The sequence below is a fragment of the Panthera pardus genome, unplaced genomic scaffold (assembly GCF_024362965.1).
Source record: "Panthera pardus isolate Hobbes unplaced genomic scaffold, ASM2436296v1 HiC_scaffold_24, whole genome shotgun sequence".
Classification (NCBI taxonomy): domain Eukaryota; kingdom Metazoa; phylum Chordata; class Mammalia; order Carnivora; family Felidae; genus Panthera; species Panthera pardus.
Genome location: NW_026526810.1, coordinates 52,733,193 through 52,757,130, shown reverse-complemented (window position 1 = coordinate 52,757,130; position 23,938 = coordinate 52,733,193). Strand labels below are relative to the sequence as shown.

The 23,938-nt window shown below is 35.8% G+C and overlaps 1 protein-coding gene across 2 annotated transcripts in view; it reads right to left on the bottom strand.

Annotated features, from left to right (window-relative positions):
* The window catches only part of UBR1 (ubiquitin protein ligase E3 component n-recognin 1), a 132,113-nt gene that overhangs the window by 68,370 nt on the left and 39,805 nt on the right, over positions 1 to 23,938 (bottom strand). For both annotated transcript variants that reach the window (XR_008417101.1, XM_053889137.1), the window contains exons 5-14: positions 14,071 to 14,201; positions 11,015 to 11,153; positions 9,998 to 10,060; positions 9,627 to 9,750; positions 8,761 to 8,868; positions 8,020 to 8,108; positions 5,635 to 5,733; positions 4,502 to 4,659; positions 1,950 to 2,049; positions 1,200 to 1,328 (exon numbers count right to left, since the gene is read on the bottom strand). Coding sequence is in view for 1 of the 2 variants with exons in the window: in XM_053889137.1 (XP_053745112.1) it covers positions 1,200 to 1,328; positions 1,950 to 2,049; positions 4,502 to 4,659; positions 5,635 to 5,733; positions 8,020 to 8,108; positions 8,761 to 8,868; positions 9,627 to 9,750; positions 9,998 to 10,060; positions 11,015 to 11,153; positions 14,071 to 14,201 (1,140 nt within the window). In the remaining variant the exon portion in view is untranslated. The remainder of the gene's footprint in view (positions 1 to 1,199; positions 1,329 to 1,949; positions 2,050 to 4,501; positions 4,660 to 5,634; positions 5,734 to 8,019; positions 8,109 to 8,760; positions 8,869 to 9,626; positions 9,751 to 9,997; positions 10,061 to 11,014; positions 11,154 to 14,070; positions 14,202 to 23,938) is intronic.

The window sequence follows — 23,938 nt, the reverse complement described above, 5'->3', positions numbered from 1 at the left end:
GGGGCTTTTACTCTTGTTGATGTTAAGGACAGGTGCGTCCTGTGTGTGTAGGCAAGTGAATCAAAGAATGGGAAATACCAGAGGAGACAAGTGAGGAAGCCAACTCCAGGATGAAGTAATGTAGCTCAGGACCAAGAGCCTAGGTAGAGACCTTAGTTTTAGAAAGAAAGGAATGCAAAGAAAGAGACCAATTGTGAAGACATAGAGAAACGTAGTGAATAGATTATGTCATGTCAGCAGCACAGAGAAACCAGGGAAAATGAAAGAATTTGACTCAGATAATGGTGATTTTCTCAAAACAGAAATAAATGAGGTCATCCTTCCCAAAAAGGGAATCTGGGGTAGGACTGTGTGTTTGAAGAGGATTATGGTCTCAAATTATTGTGTAAGGAGATACATTAGCTCTGTGTTTGGAAATTAATATTCTTAATGGTTTAACATGTATAACAGAGCTCATGATTGCATAAATATCCACTATTCTCTACTACCAAAGTATTTTAAAGTCCATGTAGTCCTAATTTTCATATTATTAGTATTCATGTCCAAGGAAATAAATGAATACACAAATAAATAAATGTATTTTGTTGTATTGTTTTGAAACATTTTATTTATTTTTGAGAGAGAGAGTACCGGTTGGGGAGAGGCAGATAGAGGGGAATAGACACAGGATCCAAGGCAGGCTCTGCGTTGACAGCAGTGAGCCCAACGCGGGGCTCGAACTCACGAACTATGAGATCATGACCTGAGTCGAAGTGGGATGCTCATCCAAATGAGCCACCCAGGCACCTCTGTTGTATTTTTCAAACCCCACTATTCCCAGAGATAAATCAAACTACCATGGAGCACATTTTTAAATCAAACATAAAAAACTGGATTTTCTTCCTAAATTCAGGAAGACAAGTTCAAATACACAACTATTTAAATAATAAAATCTTATAGCAAGGAAGTCGCTACATAAAACCTTATTACTGATAATCATTAGAGCACCTAAAACCCACTGATCCTGGGGCACGTGGATGCTTAGTCAATTGAGAGTCCAAGTCTTGATTTTGACTCAGGTCATGATCCCAGGGTCATGGGATCAAGCCCCATGTTGGGCTCCAAGATTTTCCCTCTCTCTCCCCTTTTCCCCAGCTCACACGCTCTCTCTTTCTAAAAAAAAAAAAAAAGCACTGATCTTACTAACAAATTTTACTTACATCACAAGCACACCACTCTTGGAACATGAGTAAAATATTCTTCAATTGCATCTGTATAGCAATGGCAGCCTCCCAGTCAGGATCCACTTCTATGTGTTGCCCAACCTGTCTTCTGATTTCTTCCATTCCCTATAAGAAAAGAGTGATTACACACACACACACACACACACACACACACACACACACACGCACAAACTCTCTCTCTCTCTCTCTCTCTCTCTCTCTATATATATATATATATGCATATTACATAGGCCCTTTTTCTTCGCTCTTCTACTGTCAAAATATGAAGTTGTCAGAATTTATAATCATATATGCATAGCTTTTTAACATGGCTATTATACAAGGTCATAATGCATGGGTTCAAATCCCAGCTCTGTCACTTTCTAGCTGCGTGACCCTGGTCAAATTATTTCTAGACTTCAATTCCCTTATATGTAAAATGAAGATAATAACAGTAGCTACCTCATAAGATTGCTATGATGCTCAGGAGAGATAATGCATGTAAAGTGCTTACTACCATATCACAATCAATAAACATTACTGGTAATAGCAGTAGTTAACTGAAGTATATAGAATTATACCTATTAAATATCTATTAAAGCGGGATCAGTAAAGCAGTGTTTAAATTTTATTTCTACTTTGCTAGATATAGTCTTCCTTACATAACAACCACAATTTGCTTAAAAGAAACAAAAACTGGGGCTAAATTTTTAATATTTATCTTACTGATGAATAGAAATATCATACCTGCATACAGGTAAGAATCTTCAAAAAAGACCGAAAACCTTCAAGGAACTGCATTCTTAATCTTTCTGTCCATACTGTAGGTTTGCTGATCAGGATATACCTATCATTTCAAAAAACAAAGAAATATTTCACTTCCCCATTTTGTGATAATTTTAAGATTTTCAGAGCTAAAGACAATGTTGATTCATCAAAACTATGGATTCTGATTTCTTAAAGTAACAAGAAGCTCTGGGCAGAGCTAGAATTATACAGCAAAATGTGAAGGCTCTAGAGAGGCATATGTCAAAGCTAAGCTTGACTTCTCAGAAGTTAGTCTACTTAAGTGAACTTAGAAGCAACCTAGCCTGTCACATCTGGACAGCCACAGTACAGATTTTCCAGGAGCTCAGAATGTGTTATTTTCCCCTTCTCCTTGTAATTATAGATTTCTTGACTTAAGTAAGGATGTTAAGAAGTTGTAATAAGCATCAGAAGACTGGAAAACTTTAAAGTAAACTTTCAAACCAGTGACCCTAAAGTTTTAACATACGGCTAAGTATCTAGAGGTGTGTTAACTCTCAATTATTTATTGTAGAGAATAACTAGAGTCAGAAATCGATAAAACAAAATAAAATGTGATAAAACAATGAAGTGATTATGCACAACTTCCCTGGATAAAAAACATAAGTCAGCTACAAGAATATTTCACAGTAATGAGAGCAGCAGTATAGAGACTTCACCTGTACAAAGAAGGAATAATGAATACTCTGATTTAACACTGATAATTTTAAGTACTGCCATTTGGAATTTTTGTGTATTTTTTGCTTGTTTGTTTTGCATACATGTAATTTATGCATAATTTGTGAAGCACACTGGTAAGTGATGATTCACTACTGAATTCATCTACCATCTCTGTACTGAGGTTGTGATGACATAACAATTTGCTGAACTTTAGAGAAAGATGTATAATCATATTTAAAAACTGAGGAATCTGAAAAAATCTGGAAACTTCTTCCTTAATAATATCAAGGATCCAATGCATAATTCTAGAAATCTGTCAAGTGTATTTTTAAGCAGACTATTTCTAGGTTGTTTGGAAGTATGTTTCCACCTCTCAATGCACTAAATGGTCACTAAAAGTAGACAAAATTACTTGCCTGGGTGGCTCAGTTGGTTAAGCCCCTGACTCTTGATCTCAGTTTAAGTCATAATCTCACAATTCCTGAGATCAAGCCCTGCATAGGGCTCTGCACTGACAGCGCAGAACCTGCTTGGGATTCTCTCTCTCCCTCCCCCACTTGCACTCTCTTTCAAAATAATTAAATAAACTTAAAAAATTTTTTTAAAAAAGCAGAGAAATTTAGAATGATTTTTCCCCCTTGGAGATTAGAAACAATTAATCATATATATATATATATCCCTTGGAGCACTTTATTTTAAACAATAAACTAAATGAAATGCTTTTGTTTTAATATATTCTTAAAAGAAAATATTTTAATATTTTTCTTAAAGTTTATTTATTTTGAGAGAGAGACACACAGAGAGAGAGAGAGAGAGAGAGAGAGAGCACAAGCACGAACTTGAGCTGGGAAGGAAGAGAGAGGGAGAGAATCCCAGGCAGGCTCCTTTGTCAGCACAGAGTCCAATGTGGGGCTCAGTCTCACAAATTGTGAGATCATGACCTGAGGTGAAATCAAGAGTTGAACCCTTAACCAACTGAGCTTCCCAAGCACCCCAAGAAAAGAATTTTTTGAAGCTTATGATTTACTGAATACTTGAAATATCACAACTCTTATAATATTCACCAATTCTAAAATAAATGGAAACTTACTTCTTTTTTTTAGTATTTATTTATTTTTGAGAGACAGACTGAGACTGTGCAAGCAGGGAAGAGGCAGAGAGAGAAGGAGACACAGAATCCAAAGCAGGCTCCAGGCTCTGAGCAAGGTGTCAGCACAGAGCCCAACACGGAGCTCTAACCCACAAAGCGTAAGATCATGACCTGAGCTGAAGTCAGATGCTTAACCAACTGAGCCACCCAGACACCCTGAAACTTATTTCCTTTTAAGTCCAATCATCCCAAATGTGATGTTATGTGATTTCAACTTTAGTTTAAAAGGCAACTCTAGCCTCTTCAGCCAAAAAAAAAAAAAACCAAACAAAAAATATCAATAACTTATTTGTATGTATGAAAGGAGTTAAAAAGAAACTCACATCAACAAGATTATCTGAAAACTATGCACAAAGAGACTACAGAAGAAGGACAGAACCAAAGTGCATGAATGAAAGTGAGTGAAAGACATGGTAATTACAATGGAGATACATTCAGTGACCCTGAGAGACCCTATGTTCCTGTAACAGGTCCCTCCTTAATACCTTCCTTATTAACCTGGTTTTAACTCTATAAAAAGCGTTCACTTAAAACAATTATTAACATGACACATTAAAAGTTCTTTGTACTTGTCATGATTATAAGGAGAATTCTAGATAACCAAAAGGATCAGTAGTTTATTTATAAAACGGAATACAAAAGCACTGTGATTAACAGGTAACTTTTGACTTGAACAACTTACTTTAGATCACATATTACTGCATATACTCTTCCCAATTTGTCCTGGCTATAACCCTGGAAGTTGAATTTATTGTTCCTGTCCAAGTATTCAGGCAAAACTTCTAGCAGAGTTTCAGTAATGACAGAGATAACGTTCTGTTCTTCAATAAGATGTCGAGCCTGCAAATATTTCAAGAATATTGTCTTTATAATTAACTCATGATAGTATGGACTTAATTTACTCACGCATTTGGCTGGTCAGTGAGTCATTTTAACTAAATGTTTACTGAGTACATAACCCTTAGTCTCACAGGATAGCTATTTCTGAGAAGTTTTTTTCTAAAGGTAAAAATTCCTTACTCCCCAGTAACTAGAAAACACCTGTTGGACACTCCAAGCCCATCACACAGATTGTCAACATAAATGTTTACCATCAATAATCACATGATGAGCAAAGCAGAACAAACATAGATATACGTCATGACTTCTATCATATTACTATCTATTCCCGCATCTCCCAGTCACTCCTAATCCACTGTCTACTCTCCATCTTCTTCTCTAGCCTTTGAAATGAGAAGGTAAGAATAGTTAACCAAACCATCCAGAAGAAACAGGAAAAGAAGTAGTACCAAAAAAAAAAAAAAAAAAAAAAGGCAGAATTTTCCACTTTCCTCCCAAGCTTAAGCAGCACCATATCAGCACCTATCTCATGCAAATGCTTCACCGTCATACTTTCCCCTCCAGCTTTGTTTTATCTTCATCTATCTGCCCCTCCCCACCAAACAATAACTAAAGAACAAAAGAATAGCCAAAAAAAAAAAAAAAAAAAAAACAAACCCAAAAACAGTTTGGGTATTGAAAAGGCACTCCTCTTAAGTTAGCCTGGTTTCTGAGAAACCAGCTCTTGTCTCCTCTCACAGGGATCGGGACTTTTGGACAGCAGTCATGCTGTCACTCCCACTCCACAAACTACCTTGTCCTCAGGTCCCACTAAAGTATGCAGGTATCAATGAAGTATCATTCAATCTTCCAAATGAAATTAGCCCAATATAGAGATTTTGACATCATTTTAATTTGATTTGATACTAAAAAGAGTTCTTAAAAAGCAAAACAGGTTTTACTTGGGAAGACTGCAAAGAAATGATCAATACATACCAGGGTAGGAACAGTAAACATCTGAACTGAGAGTGCAGTTACTGAGATACTTCTGTCATGATCATCACTAATATACTCTTTCTGCAGCTGTTTATAATACTGAAAGATATAATAAATGGAAAATCAATTCTAAATTACTGAAAACTTTTAAAATCCCAATTTTAATACATGCTATAGATGTTTTTATGTATATGTGTACTATAATTCCTATTTCTTTTTTAAGATTTTTTAAAAAAAGTTATCTCTACACCCAACATGGGGCTTGAACTTATAACCCCGAGATCAAGAGTTGCATACTGTACTAAGCCAGTCAGACACCCCTATAATTCCTATTTCTTAGAAAAAGACAATACAGTGAATAAAATATAATAATTTTTTTTTACATTTATTTTTGAGAGACAGAGAGACAGAGCATGAGTGGGGGAGGGGCAGAGAGAGAGGGAGACACAGAATTCAAAACAGGCTCCAGGCTCTGAGCTGTCAGCACAGAGCCCAACATGGGGCTCGAACTCACAAACCGCGAGATCATGACCTGAGCCGAAGTCAGACGCTCAACCGACTGAGCCACCCAGGCGCCCTAAATGAAATATATTAGAAAAATAACAAACAGGGGTGCCTGGGTGGCTCAGTTCGGTTAAGCATGTGTCTTCTGCTCAGGTCATGATCTCATGGTTGATGAGTCTGAACCCCACATCGGGCTGTGTGCTGGCAGCTCAGAGCCTGGAGCCTGCTTCGGATTCTGTGTCTCCTTCTTTCTCTGCCCCTCCCCAACTCATGCCCTCTCCCTGTCTCTCTAAAAAATAAATAAACATTTAAAAAAAAGTTTAAAAAATAAACATTAAAAACAATCTTTTAATATTAAAAAAAAAGAAAAATAACAAACAAAAGACCAAACATGAATTCAGTTACCCAATCTCGCAGAGCTGGAAGTGTTAACTATAAAATGTATAAAAAGCCAAAAACCAACACACACACACACACACACACACACACACGCGCGCGCGCGCGTTAAAAAAAAAATCACAGAGAAATGCAGTGGTACAGTATATCCTTTCTCTAAACAGAGCCTGGGACAACCTTTAACAGATTCTATCCCAATGGTATAGGGCAGAGGCAATATTCAAATTATTTAAAAACTGATATGACCTAGTAAACCCATCAGATTCATTCCAGCCTTAAGCAAAATGAATGCCAGCTGCAGATAACTTCTCAACTATACTAGCTGAAAATCAAACCTAATATACTGGGAGAACAAAAATAATACATCCACTCATGTATCAAGCATCATGTTAGATCCCTGAACCACATATTTAATTTTATCCACTAGAATTTCTACAAAGAAGTAACCGTGGTCAAAAAAACAAAATTTAAATAGGAGAACTGTTTTCATATAAGAAAAAAAACTCATTTCAGATCACATATATGGTCCAATATTCTATCTCTTAAAGAAGAGTTTTAGAAGAATAGAGTTAATAGCTTGAGTTGTTATCATCTTTCAGGAAATGGAATGTCTCAGTTACTTTTAACAATCTACTCCTAAAATCCAGAGAGTGCAGGTTTCTTGTCCCACAGTATCATTTGCTTTCTACTGTCATTATTTCACTCTCTGCTTCTAGTTCCATCCTGGATCCAGCCTTTTAAGTTTTATAGAACTGTCTGCAACCCAAAATCAGAAGAAACCAACAAGTATCCACTGGATACTTTTTAAAAACTGTTTTATTAATTATTATCATTTTTTAAAGTAGGTTTCACACCCAACATGGGACTTGAATTCACAACCCTAAGATCAAGAGTCACATGCTCTACTAACTGAGCCAGCCAGGCGCCCCTTGGATATACCTTTGTATGAGGCAAAGTGGAAGATTCAAAAAGTCTGTTATGTATTACCTTGCAATGCAACTTGAGAGGTAGACCCCTCTGCCCAAAAATACATAAATAAAACAATGTAAGGGATATACAATAGATTAATAAAACAAAAAGCTGTAAGTTTTATCTTTATGTTTTAGCCTCATTAAGTATAATTCTTGCCTGTTTAATTCCCTTTAGCATGCATATCTGTTCCTTTTCGATGCTGTGTCTTTCAGCTAGTCACTTCTTGTTATAATTTTATTTGTTATAAGACAGACAAATGATCAGGAAGAATGAATGCATGTGTAAATGTGGTAACCTCCAAATGCTCTGTCCAGGCAAATAATAGATCTTTTTCCACCTATCTCCTCTTCTAGACTACTGCTTCCATACTATCAAATGTGAAAAAAAAAATGAGCCTTTGACAAATCACAAAATTAAATTCTAAATTCAAAATTATCCCCTTTGTTTCTACAACTCTCTTTACAAAATGTTTTTCTTTTTCTATTACTGATATGTATTTTAAAGACCAATTACCTTCACAAATTCCATAGCAAAGAATTTTTTGTATTCCATCTCCATAAAAAAACTGCTGAAGATCAATTCATGAAGTATCTTACGGGCACCTGCAGATAATTTTGGGGGGAAGTGGAAGAGAATCACCAAGGCAAAAAAAAAAAAAAAAAAAATGCCAGCTATACGAGATGACAGAATATTATAAAAAAAATTAACATACTAATAGACCTAAAGGAATCAAATATGAGTAGTATTTATTACATTAACATTTAATTATATTAATACTTAATACTTAAAATACTTACACATATGCGTTTTCCCTCTCATTCTGCCCTTCCACTTTACCTTACTTCATTCTACCTCATCCAAACTTTCTCTATTCCTTTTTATTCGATTTCACTCAAAATTACTCTTACTCTGTCTTCCCTTCTCTATCCCCTTTAGCCTTCTTTCTCACCTTTTACTTTTTGTTCTACATTTGTATTGTAAAAATAAAAATGAACATAGTGTTAATAATGGCACCACTACATGAATATATACTCTTAAGTATTCTTTATTGGCCCTGACTAAACAAAATGGCACTATAATTAAAAGGCAACATCCCCAGGTTTTAACACAGAAGAATACATACTGATTGGTTAACTTTCCTTTAAAATATAATATCTTATCAATCAAGATCACTGATTTAATAAACAAAAAAGATTATAGCTCTACTTTAAGGTCATGCTTCATGGCAAGCAGCATAAGCAAAGACCTACCTACCTTTATAAAGCTTTGCATCCCAAAGCATTAACCTGCTTATGAGACAGGGATTCTCAGAGCCAGGTTCTTCTCTAAGGCATGCTTGGCAAAAGATCTGTCTAAAGTCACCTATAAACGAAAGAAGTCAGGTAACTTTTATTCTCACAATATTTCTTCCACAAGTACATTTCCTACAATAACATGAAAAAAATTAACATTACTTTCCCACAGTCTGATATCAAGAATTCTATCAATATAAAAGAATCGAAAGCTTTACAAAGTATTAGCTATGGCACTTGAAAAGCAATTCTGGGGGCGCCTGGGTGGCTCAGTTGGTTGAGCATCCGACTTTGGCTCAGGTCATGATCTCACAGTTTGTGAGTTCGAGCCCCGCGTTGGGCTCTGTGCTGACAGCTCAGAGCCTGGAGCCTGCTTCCGATTCTGTGCCTCCCTCTCTCTCTGCCCCTCCCCTGCTCATGCTCTGTCTCTCTCTCTGTCTCAAAAATAAATAAAACATTTTAAAAAATTAAAAAAAAAAAGCAATTCTGAAAATTAATCAAAATGTATAAGCCAAAAAAATTTTTTAATTTTATACTCAATGACATTTTTTTAAGTTTATTTATTTATTTTGAGAGAGAGAAAGTGGGAGAGGGGAAGTAGGAGAGAGGGATAGAGGATCCAAATCCATCAGGCTCTGTGCCAACAGCAAAGAGCACGATGCAGGGCTCAAACCCACAAATTGCAAGATGATCACCAGAGCCGAAGTCAGACGCCTAACTGACTGAGCCACCCAGGTGACCCAGTATACTCAATGACATTTTAAACTTTGTGGCTATTTCAAAAACCAGTAGTTTATGAGAAATAAGAAAAACAGGTAATATGCTTACTTGAATAGCTCATAATTTTGTTCATCCAGGAGCCAAGACGCAAAGCAAATTTCTGGTGAGCCATAACCTCAGAGTGTAATACTTCTACGTGAAGTGGATGTTGAGAGACATTTTCTGAATGACTCTACAAATGAAAAAAGTGTTTAAAACAAAACAAAAAACTAGTTTTAGAATTTTTATCTTGTTTTAACGAAGTAATCTATTTTTCCAAAAAAACATGACACTTACAGCTTCAAATCTCTGGGACTAAATGGCCCAATCCTATCTTTACTTAGGATGCCAAACCACTTCAACATTGTAATTGTTCTACTTTGGCTCTTGTAATGTGAATTCCTCTTAAAATTCTCCTTCATCCTAATTCAGAAAATTACCTTTATATCTTCCTTTGCTTCCTGACAAGCAGCAAAAGCACCTGCTTTGACAGCCCGACGACCCTAATTATAAACAAACATGAGAATTCAGTAGTAGAATGATAATCCCAATCAATAAGTAATGTATAGCCCAAAGGCCTAATGAGCTCTGAATTATTAATTATGTGCCAACTGCCTAAAAGTCGTAAGATGGACAATACTTGGATGATAAACCTAAATGTTTAACACATTTGTGAAGCTTCAGAACTTTTGATACTGCTCGTAGAGAATATACTTTAGGATGCTGGATTTTCTCCTTGGCAATAGTATCAGTTCTTTACTTATTATAGTGTATTCCATTCCTATCCAAGAATAACTTAGGTTTTTACTGAACTCCTGCTATATATTTTAAATACTTTTCATGAATGAACTTACAAGTTCCTCAACATGTGTTCCATAACACACTTGTGATCCACTAGTGGGTTACAGGTGTGACCAGGATATTGATTCCTCAAGCCCTAGATCACTACACTTACTAATGCCACACTGCTTCTTCCACTATATTACACTCCTCTCACGGACAGGGATTAGGTTAATAATACTTTTTTACTTGGAAAGACATTTTACTTTGGAAATATATTTTTAAAAAGCAGAACCACAGAATCAGTATTACGCTAAAAATAGTTGTAATAACATTAAAAAATGTCAAAATTCATACATTCATGCACTCCATAAATTATGGAATGCTATTTCAATAAATTATAGAAACAGACTAAAGCTGACAGTCTTAACTACTTTTTGCCAGAATATTCAATAACTTTCTAATTATTTAGAATGAAAGAGGAAAGGTAATAGTTATCTACAATTATGATACACAGAAAAATCAAGTTTTAACCAATTTACCTAGGACCTAAGAAATAAAGAAAGGGGATGACTGTTCCCAACACAATACTAAAGAGCACTCAGCAAGAGTTCAGTCAACACCTAATTCTCAGGAAGCTGACTTAAGAGAGAACAATTCAAATGAAGCTCACGAACCTCTTTGTCTATGGCAGTGGTGTGCAACTGGGCCTCTGCAAGCTCACAGTCAAGAGCCCTTTGTAGACTGTATATGACGTGGTCATATGAATGGTGTTCATCATTGAAAAGGACACAATAGTATCTTTCATTTTTCTCCCTGTTAAAAAAAAAAAGATATATTCAAAAAAAAATTTTTTTTTACATTTTATTTATTTTTGATAGAGAGACACAGAGCAGAAGTGGGGGAGGGGCAGAGAGAGAGGGAGACACAGAATCCGAAGCAGGCTCCAGGCTCTGAGCTGTCAGCACAGAGCACAGAGCCCAATGCAGGGCTTGAACTCACAAACCGCGATATCATGACCTGAGCCGAAGTTGGACGCTCAACCGACTGAGCCACCCAGGCACCCCCAAAAAAGATATGTTCAGATACTGAAACAAATAAAGGAAAACGTGAAAAATAGGCTAAGGTAATATACAACATCTGTAACAAAGCACCACCATGTAGTTTCTTATGTATGAGAAAGTACCACTGTAATAACTGATACAGGAGATTATTTCAAGTGGTACAGTGCCATGAAATTTTTAAAACCCTGATAAAAGCACTACTGTCTCCATTTTTAAAAATTATTTCCAGGTGTGAATGATTACTTTCAGTTTAGTGGGAATATGTCTTTAATACTACTTACTCTTAACCCTTGCTAATCTCCTACTGTGGCAAAGGGAGACAGCCTTGGGCTCAGGACCTTCAAGCAGGCAACGATAAATAGTAAATAACTAATACTTAGTTTTCATTGAATTTATTCTTACTTTTACCTTATATTTAATTAATAAATTAATTCATTTTTTAAAGTTTATTTTTATTTGGCGGGGGGGGGGGGGGGTGTGCACAAAGTGAGGGAGAGAGAGAATCCCAAACAGGCTTCCTGCTGTCAGCATGCTGACAAGACCTGAGCTGAAACCAAGAGTCGGATGCTTAACTGACTGAGCCACCCAGGCGTCCCACCTTCTATTTAAGTGATACTGGTTTTATAGAACATTTAACAAAAATGTGAACAAAAAAAGGTGTATAGATTTAAAGTGCTAGCACTACCATTTGACTGAGGGACCTTAGGTTGCTTAAGCTTTTAGTCTTGCTGAGATGACAAAGCCTCTTCTATCTTTAAAAGAATATTAACAGGGGAGCCTGGGTGGCTCAATCAGTTAAGTGTCACACTCTTGGTTTTGGCTCAGGTCATGATCTCACAGTTTCAGGAGTTCACGCCCCAAGATTGGCTCTCCACTGGCAGTGTGGGGCCTGCTTGGAATTCTCTCTCCCTCTCTCTCTGCCCCTCCCCTGCTCGTGCTGTCTCTGTCTCTCTCAAAATAAATAAATAAAATTTAAGAAAAAAATATAAAAAGAGTATAATAACCCATTTACAACAACATGGAAGGAACAAGAATGTATTATGCTAAGCAAAATAAGTCAGAGAAAGACAAATATATGATTTCATTCATGAAATTTAGGAAACAAAACAGATGAAAATAGGGGAAGGGAAGGAAAAATAAGATAAAAACAGAGAGGCAAACCATAAGAAACTCTTAAATAGAACTGAGGGTTGCTGGAGGGGTGTGGGATAGGCTAAATGGGTGATGGGCATTAAGGAGGGCACTTGTTAGGACGACCACTGGGTGTAAGGGATGAATCTCTGAATTCTACTCCTGAAACCATTATTACACTGTATGTTAACTAACTTGGATTTAAATTTAAAAAATAAATTAATTTTAAAAAGACACACATTGCTACTCAAAAAAAAGAAAAATCAGCAACAACAAAAATAAAAATAAAGAGTATAATATCTACATTCAAGAATGGTGTAAGGATCCTATAAAAATGTGAAAACACAAATGTCAAATGTTATTATCAGTTTTAAACAGTTTATAATATGCTTTTACCATACACTCAATAGATTCCATAACTCTAAGAGGAAAATTTTCTCAGGCCTCTTAGAGCTCAGGAAACAGGTTCAAAAAGACTTCTCCAGGGGTGCCTGGCTGGATCAGTCAGTAGACTCTTGTCTCAGGGTCATAAGTTCAAGCCCTGAGTGTAGAGCTTACTTCAAAAATAAATAAATAAAAGACTTCTCTATGGTCACAATGCCAATAAAACCATGAGAAGGCCTGAAACTCAGGTCTATGAATCTAAAGTCTGGTGCTACACCATATACATACTAAAAGCTCATGCAACCCTCCCTTTTCAGGCAGGCAGAACACTAGTATTGTTTACCAACACAAAGTTTCTTGAAAGGTTTCACCGACATTATCACCTATCTGAAATTAAAGCCTTTGTGAATGCAATCTCTGATGACCTTTATTTCCCCAAGCATTTTATGGCCCAGCAAGAGTCAAAACAATATATGTAATGTCTTTATAAATTAGAATTTTTAGTTCTCTCTCCTCCTAAAATAAAACAAACAAACCCCAATAAACTCAAAGAACAATGGTATTTAAATTTATAATGCAATTTTGTGAAATCCCAGTATTACACAGATAGAAAAATTCCCACAAGGCCCAAACCATATTTTCAATATCAGGTCTGGAATTCTCTTGTGGATTTATAAGGTAAGAGCAAATATTACTGAGACTGACAGACTCATCGCTGTTAGAAAGTGCTGGGTTTTAGTTTAAAAATGTTAAATCCTTCTAACTGAAATAATCCTAGGTATCAAAGCACATGGCAAAGAGCTACCTCCTCATTCCTACCACAAACCTCTAGGGAAATCTGGAGGTTGATCTAGGGCAGGATCAAACTGGGCAATTTACTTCTCAGTTTAACTGGAATGAGAAGCTGACAGATCATTTAGAATAAGACCCCCAAAATGCTTTTCCTTCTTTTGGTTTAACTTCTGTTTAGTGCTAAAACAGAACATCTCATATAAAGGGAAATTTTGGAAGTATTCCCCATAAGATAATTTTCCACAAAATTTTCATAATGCTGATAAGCAGTAAATAACAGCAACAAAAACATTTTTCTAACATTTATTTTGCAGTATCAATAATCATTGCTAAAACTTCTCCCTTTTGAAAAATGTCCCTACCTTCTCTGGAGTTCAGGAGGCAGTTCTTTCTCCTCTTCCCATATAGTCATTTCTACAATGTATTTTATCACTGAAGGGAATATTTTCCGGGCTTGGGCAATTACCTCTTCATTCAATGGGCAACGTAAACTCTGTAAGAAAGTATAAAAAAAAAAACAACAAAAAACAGAATTACCAACACTGAGAAAATATTATTAATTTAGAAATATTTTAATGATTTCATTACACCATCCTTCAGGAATGAATTCAAATTGAGCTCAAGAGGGTTGCTATTCACATCAGATTCACTTAATTCCTTGTGGCCAACTTAGTGCTACAGATAGAAAAGGAGGGGGGTGGGATCTTAAAAAAAGAAAAAGAAAAGGAGACAGAACCAGAGTCCCCTTCTGAGGGATGCTCTCCCTTATGAATGTTCTCTGCCTTTCTGAGTAGCCTAATTATGGTAATGTCAAAGAACATTTGGTTATCTCTTAAAGCTCACAAAAAACTTATTTATTTCAACTGAAGCTCATAGCCACTCTGTAAGACAGGCAGAGATAGGCACTGAAAGGATAAGGTGGGGCAGGGGGCGCCTGGGTGGCCCAGTCGCTTAAGCATCCGATTTCAGCATAGGTCATGACCTCGTGGTTCGTAGGTTCGAGCCCCACACTGGGCTCTGTGCTGAGCTCTCAGAGCTTGGAGGCTGCTTCATGTGTGTCTCTCTCTCTGCCCCTTCCCCACTCATGCTCTGTCTCTCTGTCTCTCTCTCAAAAATAAATAAACATTAAAAAAAATGTTCAATAAAGGATAAGGAACCCTTCCAAGGTAAAAGAGGCTATAAATAGCAGAAGACTAAAACCTGAGTCTTTGACTCCTAAAAAAAACAATGTTCTTTTTATTACAGACCACCACCTCCTTAACAAAACGCTTGTTGAAACGAATCAGCTAAAAAATGCATTCAGATGCTCTGTATCACAAGCCATGACAGAAATACAAATCAAAACCACAATGAGGGGTGCCTGGGTGGGTCAGTTGGTTAAGCATGGACTCTTGATTTAGGCTCAGGTCATGAGGTCATGGTTCGTGAGACTGAGCCCACATCAGGCTCTGGGCTGACAGTGCGGTGCCTGCTTGGGATTCTCTTCTCTCTGTCTCTCTCTCTCAAAATAACTAAATAAACACACACAAAAAAAACCCACAATGAGATACTTCTTCACACTGCTACAGTGACAATAATAAAAAAGACAGACAACAAGCACTGGCTAGGATGTAGAGGAATTTGAACCCTTACACACTACTGGAGGGAATGTGAAATGGTATAGTCAATTTGGAAAACAGTCTGACAGATGCTCAAAATATTTAGCATAGTTATATGACCCAGCAATTACATTCTACATATCTATCCAAGATAAACAAAAATATCTCTGGAATAAAAACGTATACACAAATATTCATAGCATCTTTATTCATAATAGCCAAACAGTGGAAACAACCCCAATGTCCACCAACCGTTGAATGGATAAATAAAATGTGAATATTTATACAACATAATATAATTTGGCCATGAGAAGGAATGAAGTAAATGGTACAACATGGATGAACCTTGAAAACATTATGCTGGTGAAAAAAGCCAATCAAAAGAACATATAGTGTATGATCACATTCATATAAAATGTCTAGAATAGGCAAACCTATAGAGACAGAAAGTACAACAGTGGTTGCCTAAAGCTGATGAGTCTGGAAGAAATAGAGAGTGACTGCTGATGGGTACAGGGTTTCTTTTGGGGGTGATGAAAAGCTTCTATAATTGAGGTGATGGTTGAACAACTCTGTAAATATACCAAAAAGCACTGAATTGTACACTTTATTTTTATTCGTTGACTTGTACACTTTAAATGGGTGAATCTTTAAATATGGCATGCAATTTTTAAATATGGCAACTCAACAGGCTGTTTAAACAAAAGAGTAAACAGGAAAAAATACAGGAGCTCTTTAAGACTAAAAAAAATCCCGTAGAAATTCAGGGTAAGATTTTAATATTAAATTTTAACCTATCTGCTGCTGACTGTTCTAATGAACTGTCTTTTACTCTGTGTTCAGAATAAAATCTTAACCTATGCATTTTTACTCTTTTACACCAATTTTTTCTCACTCACCAATGCTTTATAATTTCAATTTTTACCTTCTTTTCAATATGTCACCTTCTCTTAGGAGATTTTGCTCAGAATCATTTACCAGAGAGAGAAACAAAGAGAGTCAAAGTACTAAGACCAATTTTGGTCCACTACATTCCTCTTTCTTATATATTTTTTAGCTCAATATATCCTTTTGAATTCTTAAAAAAAAAAAACCAAAAAAAAAAAAACCTAGTCTGAGGTGAACAGTTAAAAGAATCAACTCATGGGGTGCCTTGGTGGCTCGGTCAGTTAAGCGTCCTACTCTTGATTTTGGCCCAGGTGATGATCTCACAATATAATCTCATAATTATAATATATAATTATATATATATAACATATTATATATTAAAATATATAATAATATATTAATATTTTATATATGTATATATTTATATTATATATTATATTATATATATTATATATTATATATAATTATAATTATAATTATATTATATAATATATATAATAATAAATTAATATTTTATATATGTATATATTTATATTATATATATGTTTACATAAATATGTATAAACAACTCATTATTTCTATACCATATCATTCAGAGTTCTTTAGAAGAGGTCTGGTAAATATATAAGAAACTTTCAATCAAAGCATCTAAAGCTTAGAAAATAAGAAGGTCGGGGGGTGCCTGGGTGGCTCAGTCGGTTGAGCATCCAACTTCGGCTCAGGTCATGAACTCACAGTCTGTGAGTTCAAGCCCTGAGTCAGGCTCTGTGCTGACAACTCAGAGCATGGAGCCTGCTTCAGATTCTCTGTCTCCCTCTCTCTCTGCCCCTCCCTCACTCATGCTCTGTCTCTCTCTGCCAAAAATAAATAAACATTTTTTTTAAATTAAAAAAAAAAAGAAAATAAGAAGGTCAATGAGAGGAAACAAAAGGGCTGTAATGTAAACAGGGAGAAAAAAAAAAAAAAAAACCAACCTTAAGTGCAGGACTTGAGAGAAACTGCTTTCACATATACCAGAAAGCAGCTTCTCTTGAAAAGACATTGCCAAATGCTGGATGACTGACTGATTAGTATCAGCCAGATCTGATTACACTTGGTAAATCCCCACTATGGCTAGCACAATGCAACGCACCTGGTAGAGTACGGATTCCGTTCACCAAAGCAGAGATGAAACAAAATGCTATGTACACAGGGCTGTTTGTGTTGAGTGAATTGATTAGTTATGTGCTAGTCATAGGTACCTTTCTCTCACCTCCAGATAATGACTTAGTTCCAAAATAACCAAATTTACCTTTAGGATAAGCCTAAATGACCAATCACCTTTTCAATCAAATTCTAAATCCAGAGAAATCCAAGATCAGTTTAGTTCATAACTAAATTCAGTATTCTGAGGCAATATGATTCAAGAAAACCCCAACAGACTGGAAATCCATGAGGCAGAGGAAGGGAAGCTAGTTTTGTAAACTCAGTGAGTCAACTTAACTCCCAAGGAGTCTTTGGTATTTAAAAAGCAAAGACAGGAGCGCCTGGGTGGCTCAGTCAGTTAAGCATCCAACTTCAGTTCAGGTCATGATCTGGCAGTTCGTGAGTTCGAGCCTCACATTGGGCTCTGTGCTGACAGCTCAGAGCCTGGGGTCTGCTCCAGATTCTGTGTCTTCTTCTCTCTGCACCTCCCCCACTCATGCTCTGTCTCTCTCTCTCTCTCAAAAATAAATAAAAACGTTAAAACAAAACAAAACTTAAGGGGCACCTCAGTGGCTCAGTAAGTTAAGCGTCCGACTTGAGCTCAGGTCATGATCTTGCAGTTCGTGAATTCAAGCCCTGCGTCGGGCTCTGTGCTGACAGCTCAGAGCCTAAACCTGCTTCAGATTCTGTGTCTCCCTCTCTCTCTGTCCCTCCTCCACTCACACTCTGTCTCTCAAAAATAAACATTAAAAAAATTTTTTAAATTTAAAATGCAAAGACAGTTTTTCCATAATAAAATTACTTTCTGACTTTATTTCAAGACATTTCAGTATTCTTTCAAAAATATTAGAAGAGGAAAGTGAAATAATCAGAATTAAGAATATCTGTTAAAATAAAAATGAGAATAAATTTGAAAGAGTTAAATGGTATTTCAGGTAATAGACATTTGATAATATTTAATCAAGTAACAGGTACTTGATAAATATTTGTTAAATGAAGGAATGGCCATCTGAGATCCGGGCAAGTAAACGAGTAAGAGAGAAGAGGCAATCTAAACATCAAGTGCTGAATAATAAAGTAAATGGGGGAAAGTGGTAACAATTGGTGAATGGATATGAATGTCCTTTGTACTCTTTTTATTTTTATAGCTTTTCATAAATTTGAAATTAAATTCAAGGTTTTAAAAACCGTGTTGGATCCCAGAATCTAAAGATCTGAATTTTATGTCCAATTTTGCCACTGGCCAGATCTGCAAACCTGAGCAAGCCACTTAACTTTACTGAGGGTGTGTTTCTCCTTCCATAAAATGGAGCTACTATATAAGTACCTCATAAAGTAGTAATGGAAGATAAAATAATAATGCCTGTGAAAGATCCCTGTTAAATCTAAAATATACAAATGTGAGGTATTATTAGTATCAGAAGTAAGAACAGGTAATGGGAAAAGTAGTCGGAGCTGTAATAACACTAATGATGATGATAGCTAACATTTACTGGGTCCTTACAATATGCCAGGCATATTCTAAGGCTAAGCACTTTACCTGTATTATCTCATTTAATCCTCATAGCCCTGTGAGGCAGATGGTATTATCTCCCAGTTAGAGATAAACTGAAGGGTAGAAAGGTTGAATAACTCTGCCAAAGTCACAGAGCTAATTAGTCAGGTTATAAAGCAAACCAAGGATACCTGTTCTAGAGCCCTTCACGTTGTGCTCTAATGCTTCTACTCAAGAGAAGAGAACACATTTCATTTCTCAAGATATAATTCCATTTCTTTACATTTTGGGTTTCGTAAAATAGGGTATACTACACACGTGAGTGGTCAGATAGCACAAATATACAGAATACCAGGGGTTTCTTAGTGATAGATCATTATACTTTATGACATATTGCAGTGTTTTTTCCAGTATGTCATTATTTCCTCCTAACAAGTTTATAATTTCTTTTCTAAAAAATATTTTAGGGGTGCCTGGGTGGCTCAGCTGGTTAAGCATCTGACTCTTGATTTCGGCTCAGGTCATGATCTCACGAATTGTGAGATCAAGTCCCATGTCAGGCTCTGCACTGGCAGCACAGTGCCTACTTGGGATTCTCTCTCCCTCCTGCTCTCTCTGCCCCTCCCCCATGCACTTTCATGTGCTCTCTCTCTTGAAAATGAATTGACTTGAAAAAATAAAAATAAAAAATAAAAAAGCTTTTAAAAATCCTTGATATTTTGGAATGTATCTGATCAAGTTTTTTCTATTTTTTTCCTCAAATGGGTCGTCAGTTATGTAGCACCACCAACCAGAAATTCTGTCTATACTACCAATTTGGGTTTATATACTCTTTTCTATTCCATTATCTGCTGTCTGTTCCTATAGCAAGAGTCACATTGTTTGGATTACTAGAGCTCTTTAACACATTTTAAATCTGTTAGACCTATTCACACTCCTAACTCTTCATTTCAGCTTTTCCTGACAAATTTCACAAACTATTTTTCCAGAAGAACTTTTGACTACTTTGTCAAGTTCCAAAAGAGTATTTGGCTGGGGATATATTGACTTTGTGGATTAATTCTAGAAAAAGTTTTATCTTTGTAATATTGAATCTTCCAATCTAAGAATGAAGCTTGTCTTCTGATTTTTTTTTTTTTCTTTCATGCCTATCAGAGTACAGTTTTCAAGTTTTTTAAAAATACAGCTGGTAGAGGGGTACCTGAGTGGCTCAGTCAGTTGGATGTCTGACTTCAGTTCAGGTCATGACCTCACAGTTAATGGGCTCAAGCCCTACATGGAGTTCTGTGCTGACAGCTCAGAGCCTGGAGCCTAATTCAGATTCTCTACCTCCATCTCTGTCCCTCCCCCGCTCACACTCTGTCTCTCAAAAATAAATAAACGTTAAAAAAAATACAGCTGGCAGATTTCTTACTTTTTTCCAAGGTATTTTATCTTTTCTCATGCTACAGTGAATGAGATCTTTTCTTCCATTACATTTTTTTTTTTAAGTGATCTCTATACCCAACGTGGGGCTTGAACTCAAAACCCTGAGATGGAGAGTCAGATGCTCTACTGAATGAGCCAGCCAGGCACTCCTTTTCACTACATTTTCTAAAAGCTATTGCTTGTAAGGGCATTTAAGTAATATTTGTTAAATACACTAAATAGAAAAACTAATGGTTTTTAATATGAGTTCTGTAACCAATAACTTGATCAAGCTCTACTCTAGTTTCCATTTCTTTTCTAGTTAATATTCTTGGGTTTTCCAGGTATACACTCATGAGTATTTTGCCTCCTCTCCAATACTGATATATTTTAGTTCATCCTGTGAGTCTATTTGATTAACTTCCAGGAGGTGTTAAATAACAGTGGCAATAGATTTCCTTCTCTTGTCTCTATAATGGGAATACACTAATGTTTCATCATCAAACATGATTAATGACTTTTGATTTCAGGTCAATAATCCTGGAAGAAACTGAGAATGTTATCAAAGAGCTAACTTTCCCAGAAAATGCCAGGATTAATGGTTTCACAGGTGAATTCCAAGAAGAGTTCATTCCAGGAACATAAGTATGACAGTGTTACATGATTGTTTTAAACTTGATTTCACCTGCTAATGTTTTATTTAGTATTTCAGCATAACAATTATTAATAAAACTGATCTGTAAATTCTATATTTTGTCAGATCTGAGATCAATATAATGTTAGCTTTATGTAACAAATTTGGAAACTTTCTCTTTTCCCCTTGCTATGCTTAAGAACAGTTTCTATGCTTTTGTTTATCTGGAGTTTACTTGATGATTTTTATTTATTTTTATCAATAAAAAATTTTAAATATAGAAAACTAAGATCAGTATAAGAAACACAACTTTTACCTAAGATTTAGGTAATTTAGGTTATTTTCCATACATGTATTTTTTTTGTTCAAGTATTTTAAGGTTTACCCCCAAATACTTTGATATGTATCTATAAAAATTTTTTCCTACATAATCATAATACCATTATTATATCTAATAACATTAACAATAATTTTTAAACATCATCTATGTCTTGAGCATATTCAATTTTCCTAATTATTCCCAAAATATCTATAGCATTTGATTATGTCTAAGTCATTTACATCTAAATGAATGTCCCTTCCACACCTCCAGCCTTTTGTTCTTCATGACAGAAACCAGGCCAGATTTCCTATAAAAACTCCTACATTCTAGATTTATCGTGAAATGTCCTATATTTCCCACTTATCTTCCTTGTGGTCTTCTTTATGTTTTTCATGTCTTCCCTGTATTTCCTATAAGCTAGAAGTTAGACCTCAAAGTTTCATTAAGTTCAGCTTAAACATTTATTTATTTAATTTTTTTAATGTTTATTTATTTTTGAGCATGAGTGGGAAAGGGACAGAGAGACAGAGAGACACAGAATCTGAAGCAGGCTCCATGCTCTGACATGTCAGCACACAGACTGAGGTGGGGCTGAAATTCATGAACCGCGAGATAATGACCTGAACTGAAGTTGGATGTTTAACCAACTGAGCCACCCAGGCATCCCAGGTTAAACACTTTTATCAAGCATATTTCAGGGGTGCCTGGGTGCCCCAGTAGGTTAAGCAACTGACTTCAGCTCAGGTCATGATCTTGCAGTTCGTGATTTTGAGCCCCGTGTCAGGCTCTATACTGACAGCTCAGAGCCTGGAGCCTGCTTTGGATTCTGTGTCTCCCTCTCTCTGCCTCTCCCCCACTTGTGCTCTCTCTCTCTCTCTCTCTCAAAAATAAATAAAATGTTAAAAAAAATTTAAAGAAAGAATATTTCATAAGTGAGGCTCTAGGTACTTCAATTTTTTAACAGCATGAGATGTAATTCACCAACCACACAATGCACTCAAAATATACTATTTAATGGTTTTTAGTATATTTATAAATATTTGTAACTATTACATCACTAGACATGTTTCATGACCTCAAAAAAACAAAAACAAAAAAACCCTTTAGTGATTTCTTCCTCCCTCACCACAGGCTTCATCTCCCTAGACCTAAACAACCACTAATCTATTTTCTGTCCCTATAAATGTACCTATTCCAGATGTTCATTTAAATGTAATCGGCTGCTCTGGAAAACAGTGTGGAGGTTCCTCAAAAAATTAAAAATAGATCTACCCTATGACCCAGCAATAGCACTGCTAGGAATTTACCCAAGGGATACAGGAGTGCTGATGCATAGGGGCACTTGTACCCTAATGTTTATAGCAGCACTTTCAACAATAGCCAAATTATGGAAAGAGCCTAAACGTCCATCAACTGATGAATGGATAAAGAAATTGTGGTTTATATATATACACAATGGAATACTATGTGGCAATGAGAAAGAATGAAATATGGCCTTTTGTAGCAACGTGGATGGAACTGGAGAGTGTTACGCTAAGTGAAATAAGTCATGCAGAGAAAGACAGATACCATACGTTTTCACTCTTACGTGGATCCTGAGAAACTTAACAGAAGACCATGGGGGGGGGGTGGGGGGGAAGAGGTTAGAGAGGGAGGGAACCAAAGCATAAGAGACTCTTAAAGACTGAGAATAAACTGAGGGTTGATGGGGGATGGGAGGGAGGGGAGGGTGGGTGGTGGGTATTGAGGAGGGCACCTGTTGGGATCAGCACTGGGTGTTGCATGGAAACCAATTTGACAATAAATTTCATATTAAAAATAATAAAATAAAATAAAATAAAATAAAATAAAATAAAATAAAATAAAATAAATGTAATCATATGTGATCTTTTGTAACTGGCTTCTTTCACTTAGCATAATACTTTTAAGGTTCCTTCAAATTGAAGTATGTTTCATTACCTCTCTTTTATAGCCAAATAATACATTATATCAATTTACCCATATTTGTTTATCCATTTATCAGCTGATGGGCAGTTGGGTTGTTTCTACCTTTTATTATGAATACTATATTTTATTATGAATACTATAATTTATTATGAATGCTATAATTTATTATGAATACTATATGAATATTACATTATCCTATAATAATACTATTTAATTACAATAATACTAATATATTATGTAAGTTCTAGATATAAGTTCCTTATCAGATAATATGATTTGCAAACATATTTCTCCCATTCTATAGGCTTTTCATTTTCTTGACAGTGTCCTTTGATGAAGTCCAATTATCTATTCTTTCTTTTATTACTCAGGCTTCTGCTGTCATATCTATCAATCCACTGCCAAATCTGAGGTCATGATGATTTACCCTCTGTTTTCTTCTAAGAGTTTTATAGTTTTAGCTCTCACATTTAGGTCTTTGACCCATTTTGAATTAATTTTTGTGTACAGTGTGAGCTAGGGATCCAGATTCATTCTTTTGCATGGGGATATCCAGTTGTTCTGGTACCATTTGATAAAAAACAGTATTCCCTAGTGAATGGCCTTTGTATTCTAGTTGAAAAACAGTTGACCACAGACATGTGGGTTTACTTCCGAGCTCTCAAATCTATTCTCATGATCTCTATGCTTATCATTATGTCATACCACACTGTCTTGATTACTGTTGCTTTGTAGTAGGTTTTGAAATAGGGAA